Source organism: Symphalangus syndactylus, chromosome 6 (genome assembly GCF_028878055.3).
Source record: "Symphalangus syndactylus isolate Jambi chromosome 6, NHGRI_mSymSyn1-v2.1_pri, whole genome shotgun sequence".
NCBI lineage: Eukaryota > Metazoa > Chordata > Mammalia > Primates > Hylobatidae > Symphalangus > Symphalangus syndactylus.
Genome location: NC_072428.2, coordinates 111,817,213 through 111,842,410, shown reverse-complemented (window position 1 = coordinate 111,842,410; position 25,198 = coordinate 111,817,213). Strand labels below are relative to the sequence as shown.

General features: G+C 37.4%; 1 protein-coding gene across 4 annotated transcripts in view; it reads right to left on the bottom strand.

The window, feature by feature from the left end:
* Positions 1-21,561, bottom strand: part of PTPRZ1 (protein tyrosine phosphatase receptor type Z1) — a 193,547-nt gene extending 171,986 nt beyond the window's left edge. For 2 of the 4 annotated variants that reach the window (XM_055283810.2, XM_055283811.2), the window contains exon 1: positions 21,003-21,561. In XM_055283810.2, the coding sequence (XP_055139785.1) occupies positions 21,003-21,060 (58 nt within the window). In that variant the 5' untranslated portion in view covers positions 21,061-21,561. The remainder of the gene's footprint in view (positions 1-21,002) is intronic. The other 2 variants (XM_055283813.2, XM_055283812.2) reach the window with 2 other exon arrangements.
* Between the last annotated feature and the right edge of the window lie 3,637 nt (positions 21,562-25,198).

Sequence of the window (25,198 nt, the reverse complement as noted above, 5' to 3'; positions counted from 1 at the left end):
GTGGTGTATTAGAGTGGTGTTTCTGTTCTTTTGGTATGTTAAGCATTTAATGCTGGGAAGGGTTTTGGCAAAGGGGTCCTTCTGTATACTGCTGACAGGAGCACCAACTGGCACCTGCTTTTCAGAGTGCAGTTTGACAATGTGAATCAACAGTCTTAGAAATATGCCTAACTTTGTGGCAGAACTTTTCCTTTTAAAATTTTTTTCTAAAAAATGATTAGATAGTAGGCATTAAGGACTTGGAATTCAGACATAGATCTGAGTCTCGTGTCAATCAACCATTTACTAGCCCTATGCACACGATCGGGTTGTTCAACACTTTCCCATTTAACCTATTGTAAGTCTAGACTTCCTCAGTCATATCCCTGAAAGAGGAAAAAGAAGTGTAGCTACCTAATAATATCATTATATTCCGTTGAAAAAATATATACAAGATAATTAAAATACTATCTGGAACCCTATAAATACTTAGGAAATCTTGGCTATCATTAAGAAGTTGTTACAGGGGAACCAAATGTAAGAATATTCATGAATGCATTGTGAATAACAGAAAAAAAAACTGTCAAAACATATTTTAATGAAATACTAGTTTAACAGTGATTGCTAATTGCTCCCCAATAACCATTTCCCCCTTTTTCTACAGTCACAAATTGTTTAGCTGAGCACCTGGCCATCCAGAATAAATGCTAAATTTTCCAGTATTCTTTGTGGACTTGGGGCTAAGTTCTGGCAAACTGAAGAGTGCAATTTCTGCATTGTATCTGTAAAGGGAATACACAGGCTTTGCCATTTCCCCATTTCTCCATTTCACTTGACAGAATACTGACAGGATTGTGAACTAACCAGGAAATATGGAAGAGAGTAATACTTCCAAGACAGTGGAACAAGGTAGAAGAAACTTGGATGTCGATACCACGGTGCAAACCATCTTGACTGACTTTGCAAAAGAGAGGCCCACCAGTCTGGACTGACAAGGAAAAGAAAAGAGAAACAAACCTATTCTCGTTTGAACCACACAGCCATTTGGGGTTTTTTTGGGCATGCAATCAAACTATATTCTAACTGATACAGTGACTAAAAATGATGTTTAACGACATGACAAAGTTTCAGAATATTTTACATTCAAAAGGCAGATCACCAAGCCATTTGTATAGGGCAATCATTGTTAAAAATGTACACCTTTCTCTTCCTCTCTCTCCCCCTCCCTCCTTCCTGCCTCTCTGTCTGTATGTATGTGCATGTAGAAAAATGCCAGGAAAGAAGTTAAATAAAATGTTAAAAATTTGTATCTCTGATGGAATTGTGGATAAATTTTATTTTTATATATTTGATGTTATTTCTGAATATTTGCAATGATTGTGTATAATTTTCTAATCACGAAAATATTTTTCAAAAAACAAAGATACCCACTACCATGCAGAAAATGATATATATGGTCGAAAAGCTAGCATATTGCTAAGTCTTGATATTATCTTTATTTTCAGGTAAATTCCAACTTCCTTATTATGGAGAATTGATTATTTTCTTAAGAGTCACTGCAAGACATTTATATAAACATTACATATATATATATATATATATATATATATATATATATATATGAGATGCTTGAAGAACTCTAAGATATATCAGGCACAATGACTTTGCCATTTAAGTGGTGAAATTGAAAAGTCAAATTTAATACTTGTGAATAATCTTGTTACATATTAAAGATTCAAATACATAATTTTTAATATATTTAATTATTTTGATGATGGAGAGAAAATTAAAATACTCTTATGGTCTAATACCTCAACTAATCAGAATTCTGTGTCTCTTCTTTTTACCAGGCAGGTACTAAGTTTTGAAGATTTCCTATCCCACCACCCCACCTCCTCTTGCAGCCATTAAATATGCCAAATCTGGCATAAAAGAAGTGACCTTGAGGTGGAACTTTCTGTTCTTTTCTCAGTAACACTAAATGCCATAACATAAAAAAGCAGGGACCATATGTTTTGTAAGAAAAAAGGTTGTAACCCAGTAATTTTATTTGCATCCAGGTTGTCTTGAACATGTGAAGAGAAAAAAGACATAACATATATGTATTACACAGAAAACAAGTTATCTAACAACACTTTAAACAATTACTTCAAGGAACAGCCCAACCCCAAATGCTAAAATTATGGTATAAAGCAACAAACTATAAGCTCTAAGACATAAAAAATACAAATAATTTTTGTTAGGCTGGCTGCTGTATGACTATCTAAAGAAAATATAAAAATCAAAAAAACTTAAGAACATTCTGTATTTAAAATAACAAATTAGTATTTACAATACTAAATGATAGTGACAGAGAACTTAGAGGGAGCTGGAAGAAGGCTGCTGGTGGTGGGTGGTAATGCATTTCTTCTCTGCTGTAATGCAGGACTCAAAAAACAGTTTCACTTTTGACAATGACAGAAAAAAAACTTAAGACATTTTACTAGTTAATGTCTAGAATAATTAAAAATGTGACCTAGAAATGATAAATGCAAAGACTAGACAATGCGAAAAGCAAAAACTGGAGAGTATGTAACACAATTAGTATGGATAAATATGAAAAATCAAACAAGATGAAGAAAGAATGTTGAAAAAGTATACTAAGATTTCAGAGAAGGTCAAAAAATGTGATTATATGATGTTTTCAAGGTTCATTTAACATTAATAAAAAGTTATATAAAATGTCAAAAATAAAATGACAATGCAAGTTATATATGACAATACAAACTAAAAAAAGAAGCAGTGATATCAGCCCAAACAGGATTCAAGCAAAACCAAACTGAAAAAAAAAAAAAAAAAAAAAAAAAGAGGTTGTTTTATTCAACAAATATTTACTAAGCACCTATCATATACCAGGCATTATGCTAGAGTCTGGGGCTCCATGGTGAACGAACACAAAAACCTTCACGGGGCTTACATTCCAATGGGAAGAGATAGAGAATAAAATAATTTAGAAAAATGCATGAGTGATAAGAACTAAGGAGAAAAATAAAGAGGGGAAGACAGAGAACATTTGAGGAGAGAGGTGGTTGCAATATCACTGCAGTGTGTCCAGGGAAGTCCTCAATGAAAAAATATCATTGAACAAAAACCAAAGGAGGTGAGGAAGTGGATCATAAATAATTACAAAAGAAAGGTATTCCAAATGGAGAGAATAGCAACAACAAAGGCCTTGAAAAGAGTGTGTCTTGGTGATCCGGAAAGGCTAGGAGGACAGTGAGGCCAGAAGAGGGGAGAGAGGGGAGAGTGGAGTGGGAGGTCACTGAAGAAGTAACAGGAGAGCTAAGCATGGTGGCTCAAGTTTGTAATCCCAAAACTTTGGGAGGCTGAGGCAGGAGGCTCACGTGAGTCCAGGAAGTCAAGACTAGCCCAGGCAACATAGATAAATTCCATCTCTACAATAAATTTGAAAAAAAAAAAAAAAAAAATAGCCAGGCATGGTAGCACATGCCTGTAGTCCCAGTTACTCGGGAGGCTGAGGTAGGAGGATTGCTTCAGCTTAGAAAGTCAGGGCTACAGTGAACTCTGACCATACCACTGCACTCCAGCCTGGGTGACAGAGGGAGATCTGTCTCTAAATAATAATAAAATAATTAAAAAAAATAAAAAGAGAAATAATAGGAGGCCAGAGCATTTGGGGCTTGATGGACACTTCATGAGTAGAGATTTTGGCTTTTATTCTGAGTTAAACAAGAAATTGGAGAGAGACATGATCTGACTTATATTTGAACAAAATCACCCTGGCTGATTTGTGTGGCAAAATAGGGAGACCAGCTGGGAAGCCAGTGAAATAACCCAAGAAGACGTGATGCAAACTTGGATAGGTGGTAACAGTGGATGGAGATCATGAGAAAAGGTAACCCAGGGGCAATACTGACATTTGCAATGGAAGATTATGTGTAGGCTGTAAGAGAGATGGAAGAATTAAAAGTGGCTCCAAGGTTTTTGTCCTAAACAACTGAGTGCAGTTGTTATTTATTGAGATAAAGAAGACAGTGGAAGTAGGAGTTGGGATGGGAGGAAGATCAGGAGATCAAGTTTGAACATGTCAAGTTTGAGAACTGTGTTACATATTTAAATGGATAGTTGAATATATGACACTGGGGTTCAGGTACAACTTCTGGTCTAGAAAGACAAATTTGGGAGTTATCAATGTAGAGAATACAGGGATGAGATAGCCAAGCAAATAGTGTAGACGCAAAACAGAAGTAGCCCAAGGAAGAACTCTAAGGACTACAATGTTTAGAAGTTGGGGGGATGAGAAAGAACTAGAAAAAGAGATTGAGGAAGACAGTGGAGTACAACATATGTGGCTAGTGAGATGGCAGGAAAGCCAGACAAGTATGTCATCCTGGAAGTCAGGTGAACAAAGCATCTCCAGAATGACACAATGATAATAATCGAAAGCTCTTGGTAGGTCCATAAAGTGAGGACCAAGAACACTGACTATTGGGTGTACCAACGTCAAAGACACTGGTGAGACTGATAAGGTATTTTTGTTTTTTTTTTTTGGCATGGTGGGAGCAGAACCCTGTTTAAAGTGAGTTCAGGAGCAAAGGACAGGAGAGAAAATAGATAGTGACTATAGAAAACTCTTCCCAAAAGTTTAGCAGGCAATGGAAGGGGAGAAATGTGGCAGAAGTCAAGAGAGGAGTTTTTGGTTTTGTTTTATTTTTCTCTAATGGTAGAAATAACAGCATGTTAAGAAACACCCATTATTTTAACCACATTTGCTGATTAACTTATCATATGCTAAGCTAGTAATTTGAAATAAAACACCAATGTTTCAATTATGAATGGATATAACGCAAAAACCTGAATTTTGTAACTAGAGATGTGATAGCTGACATTCACACAAAACCTTGCTTTAGGATGGCAGGAAGTCCTTCCAAAGTAATTTATGGTACCTTTGTCTACATTCTCTAGTATTTTACAGCCCTTTCTCCTTTTGCACAGAAGATATATCCTTATCAAAAACTGCAGAAACCAAAGTAAACTTATCCTAATACAAAGACTAAACATAGTTTTATGATTAATACTGCCTCCAAAGGACCATAACTACAATAGCTAAATTTTGTGCAAGGCTTCTCATACTGAAATGTTTGACTCAGGCCTCACTTTAAATACGTTTTTTAAAAAATAAAGCCTTTTGAAAGTGGGATGAAGGTATTCATTCTTAAAAATTAATTTTAAACCTATATAATTCCTTTCTGTGCTCATAATTTTAAAATTTCAATAATTTAATTCATTCCCTATATAATCGTGTTTTAAAACCTGATGTATCCAAATTAAGTCCCACAGAAGCCTTAATCATTGCTTATAGCTGTTTGCCAATTCTTCATTAGATCAAATATTGCTGCTTTTAGCTATTATGTAATAAAATAATGGATTTTAAACTTTTAATAACATAGCTAATATTCTACCAAACATCACTATTTCAACAAGTAGTCTGTTTTTTAGTGTCTCTTAATTAACGTCTGAGCCCTGTAATTACTTCCCTCAGATGTGTTGCTTTCTCTTAATTATGTATTTCTTAAATTATAATGATTACATTTTGTCCTGGCATATTAAAACAAACATTTCAAAATAATTTATTAAATCACCTATTATTCAATATTCGTCAAATTCACCCTAAGTTAAAAGTAAGGGCTATTCTTACAGTGTAAGCGATCACATATTTTGGTGGATCCATTATCCTAATTCTAATTCTGATAGGGATGAGTGTTTTCTGACTTGGATTTTCCTATTGTTTTTCACAGAACTGGGCAGTTACAGAAGTTTGTGTAAATAATTTCCATTTGTCTATTAGTCTCATAACGATTTCAGTCATCTTTTATTGAACACAACACTACCTTTGATAGTATTCCCCTAAACGTTTGCCCCATCTTGATAAACTTTTATTTTTCACAATCTATTTTTTTCACAGTCCCTTACTGTTTTACCTGTCTTACTGGGGAGTCTTCATCTATACTCTAATGTCAGCAGCCCAAAGAAGGGAAACTGATTCTTGACACAAAATGTATGGTCTCAGAATGTCACTCAAAACCCACCAAGCAGGGCAAGGCATAACTCTAATATTCCTAAATTTTTTAAGACTTTGAAGCATCAAAAAACACTGTCTCTCATTTCTAAGGAAAATAGCTTTTCCTCTACAAATCTTTTATGCTGCTCAAAAATTTTAAAGCATTCCATGATAAAATGCTGACAATACAGCTATTGACAGCAACAGGTAACCAACGGCTGTAAAATATACAGTGCTTTCTCCAAGCTTGAATCAAACAGGATCTCACATATCTCAGATCTTGTTCTTGGTAGAAAGGGATAAAAGGAACTGAGAGAAATGCTCTTGGCTGGCATTGGCTGGGGTGTTGGAGGGATGAAGAGGTGTTAGCGAGAGGGATCCGGTATCTTTTTGTTTCATTAAAACCCCGGCTTGACAGGAAACATAGGGAAAACTTACCCATAGAAATGGTGCATCCGCTGTGCAGGCCAAAAAGTAGATTCTCCCACCGCTACTTAGAATAAAGAAACTTATAGTTCTCTTTCTCTCGTGTTTCTGGCTACAGTCATCTTTCTTCCCTTCTTCTGCATTCACTATTGTACTCTATTCTAATCACTTAATTTTCTTTCTTAAAACTCTGAATGCCATGAGTAAAAGCCCTTAGGAAGTTGTCCATGATTGTGTGCCAATTCAGTTCAAAATCTATATAGACTCTTGGACCTGTTAAAATGAGAATGTGATTTGATTGACCTACTTTCTGTTTACCTTTTTTTAAAATAAAAAAATTAAGAGGGATTGAGTGAATTTGAGGGTGAATTGAATTCTAATTCCAAATGCTGCAAATGTGATCTCCAATTGCTTACTCTGCCAAATGGGGGTACAGAATTAGTTGAGGTGGTAGCAACGTTTAACATTTGATTGGGTAGAAATTATTGTATTTTCTATTTTTCAAGTGATTACTTTTGAAGTAATTTCACTCATTTATGCCACAAATATTTACTGAGCACCTACTATATGAGCAAGAAGTCTTTAGAGCCCAGTGGCTATATCCCACGAGGGGACCAGACTCCTTGAAGATACAGTCATGGAAACAACAGACACGCAATGTGAGTGCTGTGCCATCATGGGTGAGATGATGTTTCCCCTCCTGTGGAAGGGGACAATGATATGTTAGAGAAAGTTTCACAGACAAAGTAAAAGACAACAGGAATGCATGGGGTCCAAATCCACCCCAAGACGAGGAAAAGATTGAGCCAAAGGGAAGGAGCACACGTGTGGAGATTCAAGTAAAGCTGGACAGGTAGCTTGAGTTCAGGTTTTGATGCACTTTACCTGCCTTGGTAAGAGTATCACATGACATCAAAACTCAAAAGAACCTATAGTTCCTTTCCCCTGATGAGTAGAAAAAACACAAAATTTCGTTCATTATTTTCTCAAAGGTTTCCATGGATGGGGACCCTGGCATACCTGTATTGTGTTTTGTTATTAAAGTCAGTTGTAGAATTGCTTTCTGAGAATTACAGAAACACATTATATAAAAGGAAAGTCCTAATAATCTGATTCCTTAAATCATTTCAATAGTCATGGCTACAAACTTGCAAAAAGTCTCTTAACATTGGCCTTAGGCAATAATTTATGTCAAATAAGTAATAATTATAAAGTGTTTATTGAACAGTATACATCTTGGCAAGAAAGTAGGCTGGTGAAGATTTCCTACTTTGATAGTAGATGGGTTTGTTGTTATTTTAATGGCTGTGTATGTCTGTGTGCGTGTGTGTCACATTTAATAGAGTGGAATGTTTCAGCTGTGTTTTTGATGAACTAACATATGTGTTTGGGATTTTTAAGTGAATGAACAAGAACATATATGATATACAAAAAACTTTCCATTCTTTATTAGTGAATACCAGACAAAGACCCTGTGAGGATTAATCAGTAGGAACTTAAACTCCAGTCTACAGATCCTAGGTAGGATTATATGTGCACATATTAATATTTTCTCACTGAAACTGCATAGTCTGGCATATCGGATTGTAACAGACTGCAATAATCAAGCATAATTACTTCCACACAAAAAAGTCTATATCAATCTTTTCTTAATGACCTATTTTCAGTGCGTTTTCCCCAGTAGCGCAATCACCCAAACACATCTCCAGCAAACTGTGTACTACAGTCTCAAAGCCTCACGTTTTAAAAACCAACACTCCCCTTGTATTTAAGAGGGAGAACTCATTGCATAAAGATACACTTTTTCTGCCAGTAGAAGACTCAACCCATGTCACCATAAAAGGGTTTATATGTCATTATCATTAGCAGAGAGACTATTTGACTGAATATTTGATCTCTGCTTGCCTGAATGCCATCAAGTCTAATACAACTTAGACTCTTGTCATGTTTGTAAAAATTATAAGTGTATTTTTCCCTCTCCAAATTGACAGATGCTATAGAATTCTAATTTTAAAATGTGAAGTAAAAGAGGATGTCTTGAAAAGCTCCTTCCAAATAGGGAATTGAAATACTTTCTTATGGGCATTTTGCCATTTTGGGGGTGGGGAGGGGTTGGTATAATATTTTGAATAATTTATTGAGAAACATGGAAACATCTAGTGTTTTCTTGATTTCTTATGCCAAGGATACTGAATAGTTAAAAAGTAATGATAAGTTAGGAGAAAATAAGCTGGACTCACAGATAAGACAGAAGCATCATTGGATAATTTCTTGTGGGATGGACGGTGCCCAGATGTGCCGTAATTTAAAGGATTTAATGGCAACATACACTGGCCACTCTTGGCTAATTAAATGTGATTTCACTCTTTGTGCTTCTTTCACAGGGATCCATTTTTCAGACCGCATTGCCATCTACGTTCAAAATTCTCCAGAGTGGCCAAAAATCATATGCATCCTAAATCATTCTTGGAAATTTTGGCAACAAGAGTTTACCTTTGTCACAAAATAGCAGCTGCTACCACCAAAAATTAAGGCTCAAGTCGGGATAGACTTAACTGTGGAAATTATGTGACATTTTTCTAGTGGTAGGTGTTGAACAGAACATAGAAGAAGAGTGTTTTAACATACACATTTTGCTTATATCTTTTCCTACTTACCCAATTATTTTGAACGTGATAAAGTGGAATGCTGGGGAACCCTAAATGCATTTTGGAGACAAAAACCAACAAACTTCCACATTCAAGCTTCTCTTTAAGCAAATAACTGAGTAATACAGGCTTATTGTTTTGTTTTTTGAATGTAGCAAAAATGACGCGGAGGGGCACAAAGGAGGCTCGTAATACTGAATACAACTGCAAATGGTCCATCCATGTTCAAAAGGAAGAAGTGCTGCTCACATGCTCAGAGACTTTTTATTTTTTTATTTTTTATTTTATTTTTTTTTTTTTTGAGACGGAGTCTCGCTCTGTCGCCCAGGCTGGAGTGCAGTGGCGCGATCTCGGCTCACTGCAAGCTCCGCCTCCCGGGTTCACGCCATTCTCCTGCCTCAGCCTCTCCAAGTAGCTGGGACTACAGGCGCCCGCCACCACGCCCGGCTAATTTTTTTTTTGTATTTTTAGTAGAGATGGGGTTTCACCGTGGTCTCGATCTCCTGACCTTGTGATCCGCCCACCTCACCTCCCAAAGTGCTGGGATTACAAGTGTAAGCCACCGCGCCCGGCCCAGAGACTTTTTTTAAAAAATGAATTCATGTCTTTGTCTTTTCTTTTTCTGAATTTCCACAGACTTAAAATCTCATCCAAATAGTCTAGCATTCACATTATTATTCTCGTTTCTGGTATGCTCCCACCAGGGTACAATTCATATCTGTAACCAGATTAACTCTTCAAAGACAAAAAGAATTTATTAAAAAAGACCAAGGAGAGTGTGGAACACACAGTAAACGTTCAACAAACATGTGCTGAACTGAGTTTCACTGCTCTAACTGGGCCCAAACCCTTTGGAGAGGGCCGACAGTGCATTCAGGTCACAGGAAGAAGCAGCATTCTTTCTGTCCTTTATGTTGGAGGCAGGAAAATGTCAGGCTCAAAATATCCAGGATATATGCTACAATTAAACATAATGATGTTCCCAAAGGATGTAATCTTTTAACATTCAAAATAAAGCAGTATCAGTTTTTAGCAGCAGGAAAAAAAATGCATATATATGAAATATACACGTGCATTTGTGTATATATATGCACTTCCATATATGCATTTATATGTGTCCTTATTTAGGTGTGTATATAGATGCATATATGCACATATACATATATGTTTCCATATAACATACTTATATAAATGTATTTATATATATAAACCATTACATGTCATTTCCCCATCTGAAAGCCATCAAAGGAAACTTTACAGTAACCAAATACTTCTATTGAAAATCAATTCAGTCATACTTTTAAAATAGACAAAAGTTTGGCATTCAACTCATATATAGCACGACATGTCTATATTTTTTCATTACATAAGGAAAAAATATGCTTACATTTCAGTCTTGACAGCTGCCGCCTTCTCTCTTTCCTAAACTTAATGATTGATTTACCAATTCATGCATCTTAATGTATCTGAAGAGACATAGAGTAAACAATCCTATGTATTTTTCATGAATTAAAGAAAAAAACTGGTCAGGCACAGTGGCTCACACCTGTAATCCCAGCACTTTGGGAGGCTGAGGAGGGTGGACCACCTGAGGTTGAGAGTTAGAGGCCACCCTGACCAATATGGAGAAACCCCATCTCTACTAAAAATAAAAAATTAGCTGGGCATGGTGGCTCATGCCTATAATCCCAGATACTTGGGAGGCTGAGGCACGAGAATCACTTGAACCGAGGAGGTGGAGGTTGCAGTGAGCCGAGATCACGCCATTGCACTCCAGCCTGGGCAACAAGAGTGAAACTCCATCTCAAAAACAGCAAAAACAAAAACTGCCAAAGTCAATTTTTAAACAAATTCTGAGAAGCCTAATCTATGCATTATTTTCCATTACACCATTTGTATATAAAATACAAGTTGTAAGCAATTTACAAAGATGCTAGTTTATGGACATAAATATGATGGCCTTCAAGTAATCTGAACTTGTGGTTAAGAAAGCCTGTGTACTGGCAGAATGCTGGCTGAAATGTCACAATAGTACAGTGTTCACTGTAAAAAGGACAAATACAAGGGTTTGAAAGGTGAATGAAGTAAGTAGTTTTCATACTGGCATTTGATAAGATTAACCTAAAACTATAAATATGCTAAAATCCACCCTTTAAAAAATGTTTGCTTGTTTTAGTTAAGTTGTGACTCTTAATCTCTAAAAAAAAAAATCATTTTTAGCAGCACTATTTCCTCTTATTTCTACTCAAGGCACTGAGTTAATCCTTTCAGAGGAAATGTCTAGAGTCAATTACTGCCTTGTCTTAACAAATTTAAGAGTGTCACCATTCAACAAATAATCAGGTTTCAAGCAACCACCATCCTCTATTTCTCTCTTCTTTCTTCCCTCCAAGTTATCAACTTCTGTGGACTTGCATGTATTTGCTACCTTCTCATTTCCTTCCTGGATATTTCTCTGATTCCATGTGTTCCATGCTATATCTTCACCTTCCCAGAGAAGACACTCCCTTAAGGATCACCAGTGACTCACTCCAGAGAATGGCACAATGTCCTACCAATTATACCAATTACATTCATATCAAGTGAGATAATGTATCTGAAAGTGCTTGTTAAACATTAAAGAATTCTATAAAGAGGATGATATTATTATATCCCAAATGATCTATACATTTCCACTGTGACTGCCACTGTGTAAGAGGCTTTTAACCAAGCTTCCTGATTCCCTGTCTCCCTCGGCTTCAATCCATCCTATGCTCTGATACCTGAGTTATCTTCCTAAAATAAAGAGATCTATTCCAGTCATTTCACTGCTCAAAACCCTTTAGTAATTTCCCATTGTATAATGAATAGATTTCAAACTCAAAACTCTTCAGTTGGCCATTGTAAATCCTACCTACCATTTGAGACCTTTTACTGTTATACTCCTCTTTCCACTGTCCCCTCCCTCCAATTACCACGTTCTCACTTTCAGACCATGTTTCTCTGAATGCCAACCTTAATGCCTCTGATGCTTTCTGGTCCCATGGTGACCCCTGAAGCTCTATCCATTTATCCTGAATGGTCTATATCCAATCCCATCTCCTACTAGAAACCTTCCAAGAGGTGAATTTAAGACTAAATATATCTCCACACAGCTCACACTCTCATATGCCAGAAACTCCATCACGTATGAGACATACTTACGTATGCATCTTTCTATCTTGTAAAAGTTCAGCGGGCCATGAGAAGTATAGTCTCTCTGGAGGAATATTTATCCCAAGGAAGATACTCCAAAACGATTCATTAAATTAATCTGTACTTGCATCATCACTAATAAGTATATTAAAGGAGTTATTTGAAGCACCTAGAAAAGTTCATTGTTAATTTTTAAATGGAGTTATTGGTGCTTTTCAAATACAGTAAAAAGAAATAGCCTATACCTGATTAATAATTTCACAAAAAACACAAATTGCTAAAATGAAAAAGCAATAGCTAATCTTAATATCTGTTTCATAACAGTAAACAAAAAGCCAAGTTCTAACAAATTATGCATGGAGAAAGAAAATAAATAATGGAGAACAAGAATATGTATCATTGATGAAATGAACGATATTATGTGACTGTGTCTGGATAAATGTCACTTGGAGTCCCCATCTCAGAAGCTGGTTCATTTATCCTCTTACCAGCTGATAGACTTGAATCTTTGGACCCACTCCAAGACTGCCTGGCCTCCTGAAGTTTCCCTGGCTTTCAATGACTGAGGTCAACCACCATAGAGCATACTCCTCCTTCTAGGGTTACTCTGAAACTGAAACTGCCTTAAGAAGAGAGAGAGACGGGAAAATTTCCAGGACCTTTGTCTTGTGGCACTAGATTTGTTTTAGGACAGCATAAAACCTGCCAATATCTCCACCTTAAGAAAAATGAACTAAGATTAGTAGTGTCATGAAGCTGGCCTAGATCTGTGGTTTGAGTCCTAGGCTGTACTCTATAATCACCTAGAGAGTTTTAAGAAAATGTCCATGTCTGGGCTTAGCACCCATACATTATGAAGTACTTGATTTGATGCCCAGGCATCAGTATGATTTAAAAGTCTCTCAGGTGCATAGTCAGCTTGGGCTGCTATAACAAAATACCATTTACTGGGTGGCTAACATAACAGACATTTATTTCTCACAGATCTGGAGGCTGGGAAGTTTAAGATCAAAAGGCCAGCAGATTTGATTCCTGGTGAGGGCTCTCTTTCTGGATTGCAGATGGCTGCCTTCTTGCTGTGTCTTTACATGGTGAATAGAGAGAGGACTCTGGTCTCTTTCTCTTCTTATACAGACACTAAACCCATCAATGACAGCTTCACCCTCATGACCTAATTACTCTGCAAAGGCCCTATCCCCAAATACGATCATAATGGCAAGTTAGGGCTTCAACATGAATTTTGGAGAGGACACAAACATTCAGTCCATAACACCAAGTAAGTTCAAAATGCAGCCAGGATTGAGAATTATTGACCTAGATAAATGGTTGTTAGCGTTTTTGTGCACTAAAACACACATGACAATAATATCCCACATGCTCCTCAAGGATATCCTTATGCTCCTTTGGGCAGATCATGATTTTGCACAACTCCGTGGCAGCTGAGACAACACCACCTTGACATATCCTATTCAAGAAAATGTGTCAGAATGCAAGTGGGTAAAAATTTTATAATAGAAATAATTTTTAATCTGATGACAATATGAATAAAAATCATTATAAAATCTAGAAACTTCCTTATATCTGGCCAGCATGTTCTAAGCATGTAATCAAGACTCTGGTTGTTACCATGATCTCTGCTTAAAGGGCTCATTTTAAAAATCAATATTTTATTTTATTCCTACTCAAGGTACTGAGTTAATCGGTTCAGAGAAAAGAGCTCATAGTGAGAGCCATCCTTAGGTAAATACATTAGAGCTTTAGGATTCAAAAAATAGGCAGTTCAGTCAGTGACAGTGAAAAAGTAGAAAATTTATCCAGTAAGTGCTAAAGGGGAAGGCAGAGAGAGAGGGTAGAATGTTTCTCCAAGAACAGGAAGATACCTGTATTCTCATCATAGTTCTGGATATTCTAACAGAAAATCCTTCTTTCTTACTAATGAATAAATTATTTCCAAATACCCAAGTACTACATTTCCAAGGAAATTTGTAAAAAAATCTATCCCCTGTTAGTGTGCACATAAATTGACTTGTACTTATTGAATAAGGCCAAAAACTTCACATTAACCAGTACCCAAAATAACTGAGTTTACTTTAATATCTGTGGGCAAATATCAGAAGGGGAAAACAAGGACAATCAGCCCATTTTACCACACTGGAATATTTAGGCAGAAACATCTGTCAACTCATACTTTAAAAATTATGTTAACTACAAAGACCTCCAAATGATATTAACATAGTAAAAATATTTTTAACTAATGATTTCAAATAGCATTAATCTCTTCCCTACCAAACTTTTCATCAAGGTGCTGAGCAAACTTAAGTTTATTTAATTATCTTAAACTCATGCTCAAAGAAAGTGAAGCTGAAGAGGAAATAGCAACAAAAAAAGAAAAAGAAAAGAAGGAGGGATTAAAGGAATGAAGGATAAAAGGAGGAAGGGAGGGAAGAAGGGAGGAAAGGGGAAGGAAGGAAAAATAGAAGGAAGGAAGGAAAGAAAAAAGGAAGGGAGGAAGGTAGCTCAGAAGAAAATAAAGCAAATATCCTAACAAAAGATCGTCTCCTTTTTTTCTGCTTTTGACTCCTGTGAAGATTTTTAACTGATCCCATGCCCCATTCCATTTGAATTCAACTCAGTACAAATATTGCTATGTGCAGAGTTAAACTTGTGTAGCACATCCTCTCTAGGATTAATGATAAAACTATTGACAAACTCCAAAGGCACGTACATCCATATGATGAAACTGCACTTCCCATCATTTGCCTGGTTTTCAAAACTGTTTTGTGCCATTATCTCTTATGGCCTTCTTGACTAGAGAAGACTTAAACCAATATGATAGCTTTTGGCTGACTGAAAATACAGTGTTCATGGGCTCAAGATACTTTATTTACTGATTACTGACCATCCTGCATCCCCCATTGCCCTCTCCTCCCCAAAACCAGAGCAGCACAGGCACATGCACTTGTACACATACAAAGTGGCACACTAGCTGACTTGATGTTCTGGCCCCCTGGGATGTATCCAAAACTCATTGGTGCCAACTCATCTAGAATTAAAAGCTCACTCAAGACTGCTTCTGTAAGTACACATTCAGGATCAATCACAGGAGCTTTATTTTCCATGCACAGATAGTGTCTGGATCTACGTGATGCTTGTACAGGCATTAATCACATTCATGACAGCTCCAACCGCATAGAGGATGCTTACATGCTTACGTGTATTTCTGGGAGAATCAAAGAAAGTGAAGTTCGCGTACCAGAAGTGACATTAAAGATGGACAGGTCAAGGTGAATGCTGACCTTACTCCCAGACTGAGATCATAATCAAAAGAGAGAAAGACCAGTGAAAATTGGCCAGTGTCAACAACAAACAACTATTTTTTTTCTAAGAAGCTTCATTGTACAATCTTTCTATAACCTTATACATTAAAGATTTATTGGCACCTACTGTAAGTGCTAAGTTCAAGAATGCAATGTTGATTGAATTTTTCATTGAATTCTTCAATGAATGAATTTAACAATGAACGAATGATGAATGTAAGAATGAATTCTTTACCCTCAAATAATGTAGTCGAGTCGAGGAGACAGATAAATTGAAAAACAATACAGTGGATAACATAACAAATTATGGAAAATGTACTATGGGAGCAGAGCACTCACTCCCAAACCAGCGGTTAATCTCTTCTGTTCAACCTCAGTCCATAAAGGCTACAAAGTGGCCATTGAACTCTTTTCACCTATTGCTGCTCTACCAAAGGCCCCATCTTGTTTCTAGGATGTTTGCAGGCTAACACAGTACAAACCATAACTAACTCACATGCATGAACACTTCAAACAATTTCAATGACTTTAGAAATTTTTCTAGTTGAGTTGATGACTCCTCATGAGTTCTGTCAATCATTATTTTACCGGCGTTTTTTGTTGTTGTTCCAAAACAACACTGCCCAGATGGAGATGTTCCATGTCTGCACTGTCCCATGCAGTTGCCACTAGCCATACAGACTACTGAGCACTTGAAATGTGGATAGTGTGATTAGGGAACTGAATTGTTTTATTTTAATAAATTTTAAATTACATAGCTACATCTGCCTAGGGGCTATAGTATTAAACAGGACATTTCTAAAATATAAGTGTTTTAAGATTGTGCTATATGATACTTTTTCTTTAATTTCTATACATTATGCTATACATGTCTCTGACACTGCAAACACAGAGAAAAATTGGTTTCCTTTTGTAACCTGAAGTTACTTCTAGGAATTAATTTCAATAAGACACTAAAATTTGAAATACAATTTAAATATTTATATATATATATACACAAACACATAAATATATATATATACACTTTTATGTATATGCATATATATACATTTATATATGTATATACACACATATCTCTCTCTTGTTTAAATTGGCTCTGACTTTTACCATTGGAATTCTTAATGCAGCAGGAAGCATTTTAAAATATTTGAGAGTTAACATATTCAACATATTAAGAGATATTTGGAAAAGACTTATTTTCAACTAGTTGTGAACAGAAAAAGTATCTTTAAAACAAGATTTAAAGAAAGTTTTCATTGTGGGATTGAATCAGATTAGCTGGGTTGTGAGCATCATGAGTTTTAAGTCTCTGTATGTTGATGCTTGGTTGAATTATTAGCGCCTAGCATGGTGCCTTGCAGATGTCGGGCACTTAGTGAACATCTAGTGAATGAGTAGTTAAAGTAGCATGGCTGGAACGATTCTGTATCTGGATCACAGTGATTGCTACATGACCATATGCATTTGTGAAAACTTTCAAAATGGTAAAAATGTAAATTATACCTTAATTTTCAGAAAAGGATAAAAAAGTAATACAAGAGTACATGGGCAAAATCATGAAAGGGATCCTCAGAAAAGCAAATGGGACTGTGAAATGTACCATCACGTCACATATAAGCAAGCTGGTGAATGCCAAACAGCAAACTGATCCTGGGAAGGAAAAGAGGAAAAGCCTCAGGCTCTAGAGAGGGAAGGAACACACAGGCTGAATCAGGATGTGTAATGTTAGGCAAGTTATCTGAGTTCTCTGTGCCGGGTTCCCTCATTTGTAAAAGGTGTAAGATGAAAACACCAGTATCAAAGGGTTTTGAGGAGAATGAAATGAGAAAATGTACATCAAATGCTCAGTGCTGAAACTACACCTAGTAGACACTTGAGTAGATGGTAACTGAAAATGAAACACAGGCTCATCTTCTTAATTATGCCTTCCTTTGAGATCTTCTGGTCCTGACTGAGGGGGTTCCATTTCCCTGCAACAGTCTGAACGGTCAGCAAATGGGTGGTCAAGCAAATCTCTCACATTAGACAGTACTCAAATCTTTTCGGAGTTAAAGGGAATGAGAAAACGCAGCTCACGCTTCCAGAAAAACCTGATTTTTTGCCAGAAGCAAAATTCCCACAACATAAAATTTTAAGCAAGATCTTGAATCTCTAGTGCAGACATGAGAGTAGAAATGAATTCATCAATGAAATGATTTCTCCTGGCAAACATCCCTGACTGGAAGCAACCACAGTATATGTAAAAAGGTGAAAGAAATGAAATAACGAAAACTGCAACTCTGCAATCAAAAGGAATTACTTTTCTGAATAGAGGCTAGTTATTATTTGGGAAAAAGGCATGAATATTTTTTATATGTGGTTACAATTTGTTTTCAGAGGATAAATAGACCAAACTGAGAGTCACAACATATTGAATTTCACGGACTCTATAACCAGCATAAATTAAGAAGGTAATTCTTGCAGAGGAGTTGGGTTTAATTTATTGTTAATGTGGCTCTTAAAGCAGTAAGATGTGACTAAAAGGTTCAGAATCTGATTCATTACATATTTAATAATAATACTTAAACATTTGAACTTAGTGTACCTTGCAGCACCATAATTCACTTAATTCAAAGATCCTGAATTCTCTCATTAATTGGAAGAAATTATTCCTTAAAAGCTCTTAAAATATCTACCTCTCCTCCATGACTCATAGTTAAGCCTCCTTACAGGAAAGCCACTGTAGTTTTTCCCATAAGATATACCTGTTCAGTGGGTCAAGAAAAATTTGTTTTGGTTCATGTATTCTGATAATTTTTTTGTCTGGAAAGTTATTTGAAAGAAGCAGTTGGTCTATTATGTCCAGTTCAATACATCAAGACATTTTAGATACAAAATGGTATGATCTGATCACTAAGACATTCTTAATTGCCAATAATCAATATCTTAGTGAACTCTACAACTTGTTCCTGGATAATGGTAAGAACGACAGCCTAATGTTCAAATTCTATTGAGCTGTTCTCCTGTACAGCAAGCCTTAGTCAGTTGACAGACCCTTACTGAGCACTTATTACATATGCCAGGCTACCTCATTGGCTATAGGAACACTGAAGATGAGGGTAAACGCATCCACAAACACTGAAGTAGGTGCTGAGTGAAAAATAATTGAAATGGAGCCTAACTTTTTCATTTGAAGATAATGTGCCTCACTTTTTCAAAACATGCTGCCCCAAGATCAAGATATTTATGTTACTTGATGTCGCCAATGCCTCCAGGTCAGCCTGTTGGCAACTGTGTAAAAGGCCAACTTTGTTAAAATGGTGAGGAATACAAAAGTAGTCATCTTCCAGTCTCAACAAAACTCATTTGGAGTTCCAATGCAAGCTTACATTCAGTAGCATTACATAAGCTTGTGATAGTCTTTAAAAGTTAATTAAATTCTTTACACTTAAATTTTACGTCACCAAAGACTTAAAGAAAATGTCCAACAGACTGAAAACTATACAACCAAAAATAGGCTACAAATAATGCTTTACAGAGAAAAACCTTTGCAAATGTGGTATATTTAGTATATTGACACAATGGAATATTACTCAGCCATAAAAAGGAATGAAGTACTTACACATACAATAACATGGATGAAACTGGAAATATTATGCCAAGTGAACAAAGACAGACAGAAAAGGCCACAAGTTGCATGATTCCATTTATATGAAATGTCCAGGATAGGCAAATTTATAGAGATAGAAAGTAGATTAGTGGTTGCTAGGAGCTGGGGTCATGGAGAATGGGGAATGGCTGCTAAGGAACATGGGGTTTCTTTTTGGGGTTATTAAAACATTCTGGAATTAGATAGTGGTGATGGCTGCACAACTTCACGAATATACTAAAAACCACTGGATCATTTTAAAAAGATGAATTGTACAATGTGTGAATTTTATCTTTTTTTTTTCAAAAGGATCCACAACATGCTCCGGGCATGTGGTTTTGAAGACATACAAAGCAATACTCTCTGGCTTATTTCCTTGCTACTGTGATATTTACTTAAATAATTTAATTACTAAGAGGACCTGGCTTCATTGTTAAAATAGATCTATAATAGAAATGTGAATTCAACAGGTGTGTGTTTGATGACCACGTACTTTTTAAAAATGTCTTCCCCTCTCCAGAACTGACGATAAGGTTTTAGAATCAATGGAGACCAGAGATTCCCCTGCATGTCTTATGTGTCAACTGTGCATCACACCACCCCTGAGCACTTGCATAAAGCCTTTGAAATTTAAATTACGTCCATGTGTGTGGGGGTCTATGGGGAATTATCACCATATTTGCAATGTAATTCTCATTTATTAGAACTTAAAAATAATTTCTGTTTGTAAAGGTTACAGTGCCAAGAGCAGCACCATCTATTGGATGAAAATGTACGCTTAATATCTACTCTATTATGAACCATCTAAAATTTAAAAATTGGGAGCCTCTGAAAAGAATTAAATATGTGTGCTCACAAAGCCAAATACAACACTTTGTAACTTTCAGGTTAACCAATCATTATATTCTATCGCGATAGAAAACCATGAAGGAAAAAAAAAGCATTTCTTTAATAAAACGCAAAAGTCCAATCTTGCACTTCTCGAAAATGACCGGAAAACTTGAGTCTGCATCGCAGGTAAAGGGAATGCTTAAACTGGCTATTTCAGAATGCAATTTCGGTTTTAAATGTAACCTGGAGGGTGTGGATGAAAAATGAAATCTATAAATAAGTATATCAACCTGCAGCTCTCCTCTGACTTTGGCGGCACTGGCAAAACCTAGAGATTTTGACTGAACTTTTTTTTTTTTTGTAAGTAATTGCCCAGACTTGAATATGACTAAATTGAAAGTAATAAAAAACCCTGAAAAGTCAGGTTGGTGCTTGTGCCTGTTACTACCTTTCAGGTGTGCGTGTGTGTCTGCAATTCACATCAGACACGTGTACTTTCCATTTAAGCCCATCATACCTGTAGCATAAAAATGAACAGCAAAAAAGACAGTACAGTACGCAGCCCCGCACCACAGCTGTATTTCTGGTCATTTATCTTCCTATGTATATCTAAAAGGAGATTTCCACACTTCGCAAAAGGAGGAGAGAAGAACGGTGTCGGCAGGGATCCGAGTAGCCCCAGCTCTGTCTCCTGGGGCCCCGGGCACTAATGCCGACGGGCCGATGGAAGGGGCGAGGGCGCGGGGCGGGGAGGGGGCGAGCAAATCCCACGCAGCTGCCTGCACAGCGCGGCCGCCCGCTCAGTGGGAGCCCAGTTGCCTGTCCCTTTTTCCTCCTGGCTAGATGGCGGCGGCGGCAAGTCGCGGACACGCTGAAATGCTCCCACCCTCATCCCACCGATTCCGGAGCTGAAACCCCACCGAGCTCTTCTCACTCACCCAGGCGGCAAACACAGAGGAGCTGAATGCAAGCGAGGAAACGCTTTAGGATTCGCATTTCCAGACGGTTTGCGGCCCCTCGCCGTGCGGCTCCTCTGCTTCTCAGAGTGGAGAGGGAGGGGGCGCGAAGGAAATGTTGTTTGTTTGTTTTTAATCCTCCAGTGTATAGATCGAAGTGAGATCGTGCGTGCGTGCGTGCGTGTGTGTGTGTGTGTGTGTGTGAGAGAGAGAGAGAGAGAGAGCCAGAGACAGCGAGAGAGGAATAATCTGGAGAAAGCCGCACGGTGGTGGGGCCCGGGGCCGCTAGCCGAGGCGCATGTCCTCCGGCGTGCGGGACTTTGCCTCTTTCGCCGGCTGAGGCGGCCGCGGTCTGAACGCTCCCAGCGCAGCGAAGCCTGAGTGCCGGGTGCGCGCTCCGGCCGGGCTGTGCGCGCCGCGGCTCCTGGAGGGGGCGGGGGCGCAGAACCGCGCCGCTGGGAGCGTGCAGCGGACCCGGGGTCGCGCGGGGGGCGGAGGGGTGCGGCTGCCGCTCTGGGTCCGGATCCCAGAGTAGCAATTCACACACCGACAATCCTCCCCCTGTCCGCTGCCAGTGGTTTCGCTGCCCTGGAGTTAGAGGGATCCGCTGGGGTTTCCAATGTTCGCAGAACATTGGAACTCCTTCATCACTTCGGAAGGGAAGGGAAGGGAAGGCCGGACATCCCGCACAGCCAGAGGTTGACCTTTGAGTTTCACCTCTAAGAGTTTTTTTCATTTTATTGTTCTCTGCAGGTGCTTAAGTGGGTCCAATCAGAATGTGGTGAGGGCGCCTGGGTACATTGCTTCCCTCCCTTTTTTCTTTCCATTTTCCTAATAAAGTAGTAGACCCCATTGCCTTTGGGAGAGTTGACTCCAAAAAATCTCCAGCCCTGATTGTGACCAGTCTGACCCTGCCCTTTCCCTAGACCCCCACGAAACTGCCGTGCTGGGTACAGCTGTTTGGGGGAACTTTCAACACGGCGGTGGTCCCGCCAGACCGAACCACACGAGTGCCTCCTCCCACAGGGTCGAACGGGAAGATTTTTTATTACTTGATTGAAGGGTATGCAAAAAATGTATAATACATACCTTCTGCTGCCTTAGAGCTGGAAATGTCACCTTCATGTGCTCTTTTCTTTGGTGGTGTTCAGAACTAGACTGTGAGCGCCTTGATGGCAGGGAGTTTGCCTTTATTACTATAACCCCAGATCCTAGCAAAATGGCCTTAAAAAGAAAATCAATAGGTGTTCCCTGAATGTTTGTTGAATTAATTTGAAGCCAAAAGGAAACAATGAGAAGGTAATCGGTGGTAGTCTGTACACTGAAAATTTATGAGATTTTCATTTACATGATATCCTTTAACTATTAGTACATGTTTTTCGTATATGAGACCCACTTTAGAGCTTTTTAGGAGTCCCATCTAAGGCACAGAAAGCCAAGTTGTGGAATTATCCCATGTATTCTTAGTAACAATCTGATGTAGCTATCTGTACAGTGTGTACTATTGTGTCCTGTTCTTGTCTCAAAAATAGTATTCTAGCTTTAAAAATTTTAAAGAAAACTTACTGCACATAAAATTGGGTTCTGAATGTATTTCAAGTGTTACTACGAGTTCTTGCTAATATCCCAGCCTGTGAACACTTGGCTAAATGTGTGAACTAATGGCAGTTTGCTGTTGCTTCAGGAATAGATTGTAATCATGTCATAACAGATTTCGAAACCATTTAGTGTTTATTCAGAAGCACATATCAATATTAAGAAGTTGATCCTTGATCTTATTCTTACCATGAACAGAAATAGAAATGTTACAACTTTTACAAGAATTATGATGGGGAGATTGATGGCTGCTCATATGAGTTTCCATATAGAAAGAAAATTTGGGGGCCTTTTTTTTGCTAGCATTACAAGAAGTATGCAGGTGTATCAACTGACTGTGCACTGAGAGTTCAGAGAAAGTTTTATTTAATATTGACTAGAGTAGACAAGAAAGGTTTCCTAGAGTTGTGTAGTTAAACAAGAAAGACTAGCAGGAAAAAAATCCTGTCAAAGTTAGTGAGGACAGGAAGGAAAGAAGCAGATGTCATATGCTATTAAAAAAACAGTGTGAATTACATTTGAGCAGATTGAGTGGGGTCAGACTGTGACAAACATTGATTTCCCAGTGGAGCAGCTTATATGTGAAATACAACACAGGAGGGACCACAAAAGAAACTCCTAAGAACTTCCGCTATTTAGGGGAAGCTTGGTTTGCTTAGGGGAATTATGGTGTTCCAGAAGGTTCCGATTATCAAGGATACCCCACTAGCCTGCAAGAATAATCCAACAACCACCATAACCCTGACTTTTCTCTTACTAGACAAAAAAATCACATCACTTGTCAATCTTTTGAATTAGATCACCAAACAACAACACTGTTGAAATAAGTTTCCCTAGTAAAAAGGGAAGGGGAATATGTGATTTCTGCTAATTTTGTTCTGATAGTTAATATTACTGTCATTCCCTGGGAAGGCACAAAAGCCACCTTGAGGGAGTAGTCATGTTGCTATTGAGGTTTGTATGGGATTCAGGATAGAGGCCAATTCTGTGAGACTGAATGACAGCTGTGGGAAACTGACTGGAGGACCAGTGAATGTGGTTCTGATGATCCCCGGGAGGGATGTTGGAGTAGGAGGTTGAGGTCCTTGGAATATAGGTCACTGTAACAGCCAAGGCGTGGGAGATGAGAAGGCATCAGCAGAGCAGGAACATCAAAAATGTACTGTATCTCACAGTTCACAGTGTTACTGGGGTCATAGTCATTTCTGAGACATGGTACCTGATTAATATGCATTAGCCATTGTGAGTTGAAGTTATAAACTTGCAAAACCACACACCTTCATTCAGAGTATACATATATATATATATAAATTTACGTATACATGTATTCAGAGAGAATATACATAGAAAAACAGAGACAGAACAGAAAGAGGCAGAGACAGAGACAAACGGAACCTATATCTAAAACATTAGCTTGGTGAACTAGATCCATTTTATCCTCACCTACATACGATCCTGGAGCATTTTGTAAATCCAAACTCATGTATAAGCCAAAGTTCTGGGAGTCTTATCACTCTCAATAAATATAATATACTATTTAATATGAACAGTTTAAACAAAGAGATGAGAAGAGATCATATTAGTTGAACCTACAAGGAAAAGGAATAGGAGGTAGATAATGGTTGCATAATGGAAGATTTGACAAAAATTTCAAAACTCAAGAGTTTTCTAAGAGAGAACAAACTTGAGGGTCTTTAAAATTTGTCCTCTACATTCAGTTTTTCATTTAATACAGTTCTGTTGTGTGTGTTCATTATGTATCACACACTGATACATAATAAATTATTTCATCTCTGCCATAAAGGGACTCACATTCTAACAGGAGAGAAATCATCACTACTAAAATGTCTCTGCATAGTATTGCCTGATAAAAGAGAGGATGCCCAGTGAAATTTGAATTTCAGATACACAATAGATAATTTTTATGTACTCTCATGCAATATTTGGGACATTCTTATATTTAAAAAAATTAATGTTTATCTGCAACCCAAGTTTAACTAGGTGCTCCATATTTTTATTAGCAAAATCTAGCAATCTATTTTGTTGTGTCTGAGAATTTTCTAATATCAGGGTTGGTCACTTGTGATTATAAAATGTCCATAGTTTTCCATAAGTTTCCTCACTCCACAGATTATTTCCAAAGTGTCCCTAACATAAATATAGGTAGATGGAAATGGGGAAAAGGAGATGTTTACTTTGCACAATCTGTTTGACTTTTAAATTTGATGGAAGTGCGTCTTACAACACTTCCATGTTATAACACAGTGACTATAGAATATTGTACGGTCACTGAATAAACTATGAAATTAAATGGGAAGTGAAATATCTGTTTTTCTTATAACAATAAATTGTTCATGTTAGGCTCACATACATTTTTGCTCATTTTTATCCATTGTCATTGAAAAATCTATTTGAACAGATGTTAAATATGAACAGAAGTCACTGAACTGAATCAAATGTTTACAAACTGAGAAAGTCATAGTTACTTCTTTTGAAGTAAAATACAGTTTCGGTAATTATAAGGTGTTTGTCAGAAATAGATCTCATTTTACATGGAACAATGTATTTTAGACTATGAAGCT